Raw genomic sequence first — 10592 nt, 5'->3', positions numbered from 1 at the left:
CAGGGCTGGTCGATGGAACAGTGACCTCGGAACACGATTTGCTCAGTATATGAAATAGGTCATCGGAGCTCGATTGAGTTAACACCTCCTTGAGTTCTGGACTAAAATTTGTAGCATGAATAAACAAAACATAGAAACATAGTTCAGTTTTGCAATGACTAAGTGGAACCATATTCTGGAAAAGCCAAATGAATGAGAAATTCACAGAAAGGACGATTTTTTGAAAAAATATATGTTTCCACTCAGTCATTGCAAAACGGATATTTTTATGTAAACCGCTGCCAGACAGTGGGGCTTGGGATAGGTTAAACACACACATTGAATCGGTTGTTTTATCCTTTACTTGGAGTGTATCGTTTTTAAATATGTTATTATCCGTTCGATTTATTAGAATTTTATTTTTGGTAATAATTGTACAATAATACTATGTTTTCTGCCTTTTTTATTTTTGTCATCTGATCCGTTCAAAAATTACTTTTCGTTTGAGTGTTTGAACAGAATGATTTTACAAGGATAATTTTTTTAAATATTACCATTTAATTCTGTTATAAGTATATCACGTCACTATACAAAAACAAAACTATCACACTGAAGATGAATATAAATTGTATTCGAAATGTGCATATGTGATGTGACGTTTATTATACAAGATTTATAGTGTCGTGAGATACATAGTGAATTTGTATAGTGACGTGATATACTTATAACAGAATTAAATGGTAATATTTAAAAAAATTATCCTTGTACTTTTTCTATGATTAAGTACATAGTGGTAAAGAGGGCTTGTTGTATGTAAGAACTTATCTTAAATCACTGGGTTCAACTAAGTGAAATACAATTGAACATATTTTATATCTAGATCACTGTGACACCCAAATGTTGGAATTAGTGCTATGCTATGTAGCTGTTCTGGTCGTATGCTTTCGGTTTACGAACGAGAGCCATATTTCAAAGATTTTGAACGATAGAAATAAGCTCAATGATTTGAATTCACATATAATATGAACTGTAGAACTGTATATGGACGTGTAGTTGAAAAACTTAATACGGGTAATCAATATTTGAAAAACGTAAAAAAATTATGGCCGTTTCTGTAATTTCATCTTGTCGGAAACTCCTTTTCACATGTAATTTTGCTCTTTACAAATAAAGCTTTTACGTAGTGGGTCTTACTCGTTTTGCGGACTAGAATATATTTCTTTGAACAAACCTTAAATAGCACATAGTTAATAGGATTTTCTTCGTAATTTACAAGTTGCGATAATGATTGAACTTCGTATTCAACTCTTTAATCACCTGCAGTCTTTAAAAAGTTATACTATCTGGTAAAACAGCATGAAAATAAAATTCAACACAATGCACTGCAGAGTTTTACGTTCTTGTTTCATACTTCCATACGTACATAACGCTGGCCCTTATTACCGATATCACTATACGGTGAAAATTAATCCAAGTGAATGTAGGTCCTTATTAAGGAAAAAGTAATTATATGAATGAGCTTGATGTTATAATGAACATAATGTCACAAATATTTCGTTGGAAACAACATCACTACACTGTGCGTGACACTGGTAATAGGTAAAATCAAGTGCAGTGATATGTGAGCGAAGTGAAAGTGGATTTTAGAACGGTAATAAGGGCTGCTAAGTAGTTATATGATCGTTCCTGTGGTACCAATAAAATTATATATAAAAACTTGTATTTTTACTTTTACTCGATGGCTTCTGTAGATCACACTTTCGGTCCTAGTAGTAGGAACGATACTCTCCCCTACCCTAGATTAATCATACTCTGCTAGAATAATATTCTAGAAATAAAATCACAAGCAACAAAGGTAAACATTCAATTAGTCAGTACGTGACCCTCCAACATCTTCTTATCTAAACTTTTAAGTCTTCGTGCTAAGAATTGGTCAACGGGGATGGGCCTGTCGTCGAGATTTACGCTTTGATCCGTCGGCCGAGGCGAGTGGTACTGTACTTGGCGTGCCCGTTTCGAACGTCTCCGTTCGCTAGCCCTCCACCGCTCCGCCCCGGTAGGCCGTTCTGCTTCGAGCGGCTCTCGAACAGCACGTCCGAGTCGGTTTCAGAATCTGATAGGGCCGTACTACCGGCACTGCGGTTGACTGAAAGAAGAATGTGACAAAGAGGAAAGTAGTTAGTCTTAGTCTGACAGCTAAAGATACAGGTTGTATTGGTTGGAAGCAGTATGATTAAAACAATGTACCTCGAAAGAAATTATTTGTTTCCGAAAAGTCTATCGGCTTACTGCAAATAACATTCTTATGTACGATACAAATTAACGATGAATAATTTATAATTTCAAGCATGGGCGTACAGAGAAAACATCAAACACTGACACAGCACATTTTTATATCATTATACTAGTCATTTTCAATTTGATTGAAACGAAAAATTAAGTTGCCTAGTAACTAAACTGCGTTGAGGTATCATCATGAACCTGCTCTGAACATTTCATATTAAACCAACATGATCTCCAAATATTGTAGTTGTTAAAACGTTTTAGTTTAATCGTTATTTATCTTAGAATTTTCTTTAAAAAAATTTAAAGATTGTCTATTTCATCAACTTAAAATATAAGTATTTATACTTGTTCATGTGTAAATGTGTTATTTATAGACTGACTTTGATGCGTGTGCTGCCCTTGCTTTCACTGGTTTCTTACTAAATGAAATGTACCTTACTAGGGTGAATTTACCTAACTAAAGTAAATGCACTTAGCTTTGGATAGGCGGTTACAAGTTTTTAAATGTTTCGTTACACCTCTCTCAGCAGGCGGTTCTAAGTTGTGGGGCGTTGAGCGCTTGTTGAACAACATACTGCACGAAATATTCGTTCAGTTTGCCGAAACGGTTTGTTGTTGTTTTTTCTCTTGCAAAAATAGTGTGAAAATTAGGTGTTACCTTCATATAGAAAGACGATTTGTTGTTATTTTAGGTGAAGTAGAAGTATTGTACAGGTATGTAGTGTTAGTTTAAAAAATAAGCGGAAAAAAACATAGAAAATTCTCCCGTAAAACTAGTCCAACGGGGCCTCAACTCCTCATATTAAAAATAGCTCAACAATGGACCTCTGTCTGCCGGATTTGTTGAACGAAAAAAATGGCATTCGGTTCGGTCTGTTTCAAAATCGGCAAACGAAGGTCGCGTGTTGGCCTCCTGTTGAACGATTGATTGGACCAATGTTCCAACGTATTGGACCAACGAAGGACCACCGTTGAACTTTTTTTTCTAAGAGGGACACATATCAATGTGGCGCGGCCACACGACCGTAAACAAGAGCCTAAGACGCCGTCGGAAGCGACGATCTCTTGCAAACATTCTATTCTAGTAATCCACACGTTCTTCCGTTCTACTCAAAGTCAGTGGCTAGTAGCAACATCAAAATCAGCCAATCAGAAACTGGTCCACTTTAGAGCAAATGCAGCCCCTCCCCAATTGCCAGGTTTTGCTTAGGGTTTATTTAATTTATGATGATAGATAAGTACTCGATTCAGCTAAGAATCGAGCTCAACAAAAATTTTTTTTAGACTCATTAGAGTATCCCTCTCCACGGAAATCTTTAGTAAAAGGCGAAAGATTTATTCGACAATTGAAGAGAGATCAGAGTACGCCAGTAAACTGTTCCGAATCGAAGCACATCATACCACAATATGTCGCAATAGCGATGGATGAATCGATCTTCCTGATTCAGAAAAATACTACGTGCCAGAAAATCGATTCCAATCCAGAGTTACCATATTCATAGATTTTTCTGTAAAACCCGATTTTTCCCTTTTTTTGCTACAGATCACAAAATATATTTCATCAAAATGGCAGATTACCAAAATGTTTTTCACAGATCTTTACAGATTATGATCCAGAATGTGCAACACAGATTTTTTAAGTTAAAACACAGATTTTTAAAGTTAAAACACGGATTTTAATATGGCAACTCTGGATGCCACTTGTTACTGAATCGTTTGAAAACGTTAAATAGGATGAAAGATTATTACTCATTCTGAGAATCGACTTAAAATATTCATTATAGGTAAACAAATAAATTCATGATTTGGCGTTTTTATAAGGTGTTTAACATTAAAAAAGATTTATTAAATTATGACAATGTTCAACATATTTTTTATATTTATACGAAACTGAAACGATAACAAATTCGCGATCTGTCAACTGAGAACATTTATAATGTTCTCCTAGGGTGGTACAGAGTAAACTGTTATTGCTCATATTTAGGTGAGGACAAGTACGTAAACTACAGCAAAGACACAAACCATAGAAACAGTTCAAATTACTCACATGAAGGCATCTCGTCTTCGTGCGTCCCTAGTAGTGCATACTTTTGCGGTTTGCTTCTTGTGCGTGGTTTTCCTGGTCTCCGGCAAAGACAGGTAATACCCCAGCAGATACCGGACAGTATCAGGAACACAATAAACACACCAATGATGACATAGAGGATTGACCAATCTAAAATAAATGAATAGATTACTGAGCACATTCAGTTCAAACCATCTGACTATCAGTACCGCAATTAGCTTCGGCTACTCCCCAGAAGAAGAATATATCCGGCATCCAAAAACTTTGGCACATGCAGTCGCGGGTTTCTGCATTACATACTCCATGTCCCGAACATGGGTTCTGGCAGATGGTAGTTCGAATTTCCGCAACTGATGTTCCTAGTATGGTATAATCGCGCCAAAACTTGTCCTTTAAAATTTTCTCCACTTCCAGAGCTGGCATTATTTCCGGTTTCTCCTTACCCTAAAAAATGTAGCATTTATGAGCTCAATGAAGTGGAAGATTGCGAACTGAACCTACCGCACTTTTCTCGATGTAAAACACTATTACGACCTGCCCAGTTTTATGTTCAATTTTCAATTCCCGTACGTGCAGCTGTGCAGTGTTATCCCCTATCAGAAGAACCAACTTTTGCTGCAGCGAATCTAGTTCCGACTGAGTTAAAACTATGGCTTCCATGGTAAGAGTCAGCTCAACCAGACTCATCACTAGTGGGTCCGGGTGAACGATTACACTAACAGTATCGGTACCCGAAAGTCCCTGACCGTCCGTGACCGTCAGCTTGAATACATATCTTCCAGGAACGATATTTGTGAGCTGGAAATGAAATTTTTATTTTAGTGCCACATCAATTGTAAAAAGTAGCTCTCAACTCACAATCAACACCGGTTTGTGGTCGCTGTCATCAACGATCGTTCCAATAGCTAAGCTTGTTGATTCACGTGTCCAACTGTAGTTTGCTATGCCTAAATCATCGTACGAACGAGTACCGTTCAAAACTATAGCGTTCGTCGGCAGGGTGACACTCTGGTCACCACCGGCATTTGCAACTGGGGCCGTGTTTCGTTCCTGTATAACTGATATTTTCACCCGGTCGCTAGCCTTATTGTTGGCTTCATCGGTAACGGTTAACTCGAAAATATATTCTCCGATTGTTAGCGAAGTGGCATTGGCCAGCTGAAACGGTTGTATCGTATATTGAACAAGTATTAATCAATTAGGACCCGGCTAACTCACCGAACTATTTCCGAGCAGAATTATGGCCGTGTTTGGACCTTTTATTTGACGCCAGTTCCAGTTAACGATTTTGATATCGTCTTTCGATTCGGTTCCATTTAGCTGTGCCCAATTTTGAGGTAAATTGATAGTATAATTAGTTCCAGCACTAGCCACGGGCGGGATGTTGGTAGGCATCTTGACGAAGACATGCACGATCGAAGTACTGCTTTGGTTTTTCGCATCGGTTACTTTTAATTCGAACGCATAAACCCCTTCTTCCAGATTAGACAGCTGAAGATAAGGCGTTCGGGTGTTTTGCATATCGACCGCTTTAGATTGATCGGTGCTGGCTTTTGTCCATTCCCAGGCAACAATTTCGTGATCATCTTTACTGAGCGATCCATTCAGTGTCACGTTGTTATTCGGTAAGTAAACGATCACATTTTGGCCTGCGTTCGCTTCCGGGGGATAGTCGATTTCCTTCAGTACTTCAATTGTGGCCGTGGTACTGTTGGATAACTTTTCCGAATCGATTACCGTCAACTTGAAAGTGTACTTGCCGGGAATGGTGAGATTGTTTAACTGCAGGGTGCTGACGGCTGGTAGTTCGGGTTGATAAGCCAACGGTCCTTGCACTAGCTCCCACTGCCAGGCAACGATTTTGTCATCGTCTTTAGATGCACTTCCATCGAGGATAGCTTTTTGGTTTGGCAGTTTCACTGTCTGCTCCGTTGGAGTAATACTTACCTCCGGGGGCTTGTTGATCTTTTGCTCTGGCAGAACGGTAATGTTGGGATAGGCTTCACCATACCAACCCTGTTGACCCGTGATAGTTACTTTAAATCGATACAATCCTGCGGTTAGTTTCGAAAGTTTTGCCTGGGGCGTAGTCTGATCTGTGATGGTCGCATTGGTGTCTCCCTGGGAAGGTTGTGAAACCAGTGACCACGAATAAGTATACTTGTCTCCACTGGTAGCTTCATCGGGAATGACGTAAGCCGATAGAATAGCTTCATTGTTCGGTAAACGGACGTCTTTAGAAACAACGGAAACAGTTAATTTCTTCGTAGGAGCTGGTTCTTGGTTGCCTTCTTCTATCTCACCAGCCTCACTATGAATGTTGTTCATTGTTAGTTTCTGGGCTGTTAAAGTTTGCGGAACGTAAACTTGCTGAACGTCGACGCAAGCATTTTTGCTGTTTCTTTCAAAATGTTCTGGGCAGACACAAAAACCGGTTACAGAATACGTAACTCTAACGCAAATCTCATTCTTGGGACAGGACGAATCATTTCCAACGTCACATGTGATCGTAGAAAGTGCCTTATCTTCGGGATACATTTTCGTTTCGTCCATCAACATATCTTCGTACTGTTCATTCAGATAGTTTCCAGGATACTTTCCAAAATCGTAGTCCGATAACTGTTTCAAAGGCGTGTTATACACGCCATCCACTAGATCTTCGCGGTTTCGTTCCAAATTGTAAATATTCTTAAGTTTTTTCAAAATACTGCTACCTTCTGCTGCTAAACCGTTTGGTTCAATCAAACGGCTTTCTTGTGCATTAGCATTTTTTAAAATTTCCTTCCATGGTTGACTGTTTTCTCCTACTGGATTCACTAGCACCATTTGCAGATTAGTGAACAGATTTTTCTTCTTTGCTGGTAGACACAAGTCGTTAGTGAGACATTTGACATGGTAACATGTTTTGTTGAACATAAAAGCAGTATTGCAGGCGTCTCCTTTGGTACAGCAGTGCTGTACGCAGGGTTTCAATGAGCTGGCTTCCGTGTACTCGGTGTAATTTCCAGCCTCCCGTCCACCTATATTTTAGAAAAGTAACATTATTTTAATAGTTCGAAAATTCTATGTCAAAAAATATAAAACCTAATTCAGCTATACTGATGTTCAAGACACATGTAACTTTAAACCAACTAGCTGTACTTACTTTTTGTTTACTAGATTAATGAATCATTACAAAATGAACCGAAAATTCAGCCCATTCCAATTGTTCTATTGAACAAAAAGGCAAAACTATCAAACTTCAGTATCCAAGAATAAAATCGATAAATAATGTAATAAGCCACCCGCTGACAGCATTTTCCAAAACAAGCTTTGAGTGTTATTTTGATCGACGGTAGTCCAGTGGGTGGCATAAGTTACACGCCTTTCGGTGCCACATGAAACAATAATCAGTAATACTCACCAATTGGAGCATATCCTTCGAAGATTTGTCTCAACATTCGAGGACATTTCATATCCTGTGTTTGAGATTGTGATTGCTGTTGCGGCGGTAACGAATGTTCATCGGCGGAGTTTGCTGGAACTGTTGATGCCAGTGCGGATCTCTCGAGGACAATCACGGTTACGAGTGTAATAGTCCACCGAATGTTTTTGTTGCGACCTTTATTCATGGCGATGTTGTTTTTTGGTCGAAAGGATTCCATGGACTTTTCCCCTTTACTTTTAGAAAGCAGTAGAAAATCAAGTGTTTTGTACCGTAATGATTCCTGTCAGAGCTGTTACTATGGATGTTATTGGTGAAAGAATTATGTTATCACAGTTCACACTAAACTCGACATATTTATGAAAGAATACAAGATTTTCTACCGAATTTTCAACAAAGTCTGAAATCGAGGACTGACGTTGGTTAGACACAGAGATGCCAGCTATTTTTATCGAATGTTCAGATATATTTTACATCATTTAATCATTTTATTTTTCGAGTCGCAAAATATATGCGCTATTTACAACATTTCTGTATAAAATGTTCAAAACGACGAATGTAACAATGAGAGATTCTCTTTGTTTACTTTTTCTTTTATTCCATTATTTTCGTGTTATGTCTTTGCGACGCCTGAAACCACTTATGGTCCATCTCGCCCTGTTTTTATGACGGATGTTTTTTAAGGAATATCCTTCATTTTGTAGACGCTAAACTAATAACTCGTTTAAACATTGTGACATCTATTAAAAATTAAGTTTTTCGTATATGTTGATCGGTAGATTCTTTATTCGCATCCGATCTTTCTATTATCGCACCACCTTTTTTAAATCGTAATAACCATTGCAAAAGATTATAGTTTCTACTAGCATACATCGCAACAAGTTAATATTAAACTCACAGAGCTACCGAAAAATTACCAGAAGAGAAATAAAACAAAAACAATCTCTCAAAGATGTCCTTGTGCTTGTGTATATTCAAAAACTGTATTCGCGACCAATGTGCATCTATGTTGTGATAATACGATTAACTGGCACCTCTGATTAAAGGACAGCAATTTTTTCGTGGCTTTGCATCAGCTGCCAAACAATGACATAATCCTATTTTGATCCCCTATCAGCTTTACTTCGTAAACTGGTTGCGGCGCCTCCAACGTTGAATAGTGGAACATAAGAATGAAACTTATTTCACAGAAAAAAGATCTACAACTACGATATTAATATACAGGCTCAAATACATGAGCTGTGTGTCACAATTTGAATGAGCGGTTCGGCGAAGACTTGTAGATTTCATTACAACGACTTCAAATATGAGTCCCTACATGAGAGGCAGTTATATTTATTAATGGCGTTTTGGATTGAAGCAAAAATCAGTCCAGTTTCAACTTGGTTTGGACCTCAATGCTGTCAAATGTATGGATTTGACAGCAGTTAGAGTTGGAACTGAGCTAGTTATTAACTTCAAGTGAAAACGACGTAGACAATTCAATTCAAGAAGAAGTAAAGATTAGATATTCGAACAAAACAGTAATGATAATACTATTTTCTTATACATAGACTTTTAATCAATATTTCGTTATTTTCGTACTAACACAAACATTCAAAATTGAAACACTTGCTTGTAATATCATTACTATCAATTGAGTATGAACCTCTGATAAATTAAAATTTGTTCGCGACAAAATCTGGACACTCCTAAACACGAAGATCTCTAGAAATACTTCATCAACGTGTGAAATATTTCGCAGACTGATGAGCGAATGTCTGTTTATTGGGTAAAATCAATTTTTTGTGATATTACAATACAAGCAAGTGCGCAAAGCAATTACGTGCGATCGCAATAAAACTCCGGATCTGTCAGTAAGATAAATCAGGAATCAGAGCTAATTGGCTCAAGGGGCACGTTCCGCTAGTTATTTGGAGATTTATGCCTCGCTGTGGTTTCTCATCATTTTCCTGATAGAAATGGAATTGTGAAACCAGGAAACCAGCATAAAACAAAAAGAAACAAACCGTTTTGTATCCCCGGTAGGATACCGAACGATCTGCAACTGCCAAAATGCACATTTAATAAAATCTCCAACCCTTGAGAAAACTTAAAGGTTTTACAAAAGCGACACCAATTCGTAATAGATAAGAGAAGAAGTAAATTAGGCATCACATGAGGGATGCTATTAAATTTGTAAAAACCTTTTTTGGTAGAAATAGAAAAGATTTTTTCACTCCAGGAAGAATGATTAACTCCTCTAACTATAGCTCCTTATCACATTGGGTGAAAAATAATAGAATCGCCTTCAATTTTAGCTCCATATACACAGACTCAGCCATGTATGTAGAACCAAAAACCCGAATACGTAATAGTGATGAGATGCAATAGTTACATCATTTTGCATTTGAAATATGGATACTTGAGTGAAATACAAAGCCATCTCGACAAGCCTTACCAAAAGCTATTTGCTTTGTAGAACCAACAAACGACCCGTAATCATCAGTGTTTAAGAGAGATAAGAAAGTTTTTGCAGGATATCACACTACGCATAGCAGCGTGATGAATCAACACTATAAACCACAAAGTATTGTGTGAGAGCAAATAAATAGAAAGCAACATACTATTAATGGCTTTAACTCCACTGGAATTCATATTATATGAAGAATATGAATATGAATATGAAACATCCCGAAAAATAAATATACTTTCTCTCTATGCATTCACTCAGTCAGTCTAACTGTGACACGAAGTTTTGAGCTCCGCAAGGAAAAAGCTCAAAATGTTCCGTTTACGACTGAATTTTTTAGGCTTCTGCAGTCATTCAGTCATCGGTACGGAAATACATCTTGACTT

The 10592-nt window shown here is 37.6% G+C and overlaps 1 protein-coding gene and 1 non-coding gene across 2 annotated transcripts; both read right to left on the bottom strand.

Annotated features, from left to right (window-relative positions):
- Window positions 1-323: 323 nt before the first annotated feature.
- Window positions 324-8197, bottom strand: LOC131429538 (dyslexia-associated protein KIAA0319-like protein). The gene is made up of 7 exons (XM_058593724.1): window positions 7734-8197; window positions 5549-7350; window positions 5189-5488; window positions 4832-5128; window positions 4540-4774; window positions 4313-4480; window positions 324-2125 (listed from the first exon to the last, which is right to left on the bottom strand). Exons 1-7 carry the CDS (start codon window positions 7972-7974, stop codon window positions 1941-1943), a joined length of 3228 nt encoding a protein of 1075 aa, XP_058449707.1. The 5' UTR covers window positions 7975-8197; the 3' UTR covers window positions 324-1940.
- LOC131433380 (U5 spliceosomal RNA) lies at window positions 3514-3631 on the bottom strand. The gene has a single exon (XR_009230182.1). It is a non-coding gene; the product is annotated as a U5 spliceosomal RNA (small nuclear RNA).
- Window positions 8198-10592: the final 2395 nt, after the last annotated feature.

The sequence above is a fragment of the Malaya genurostris genome, chromosome 2, assembly GCF_030247185.1.
Source record: "Malaya genurostris strain Urasoe2022 chromosome 2, Malgen_1.1, whole genome shotgun sequence".
Taxonomy (NCBI): domain Eukaryota; kingdom Metazoa; phylum Arthropoda; class Insecta; order Diptera; family Culicidae; genus Malaya; species Malaya genurostris.
Note: the sequence above shows the minus strand (reverse complement) of the source record. Positions and strands in the feature narration are given on the sequence as shown.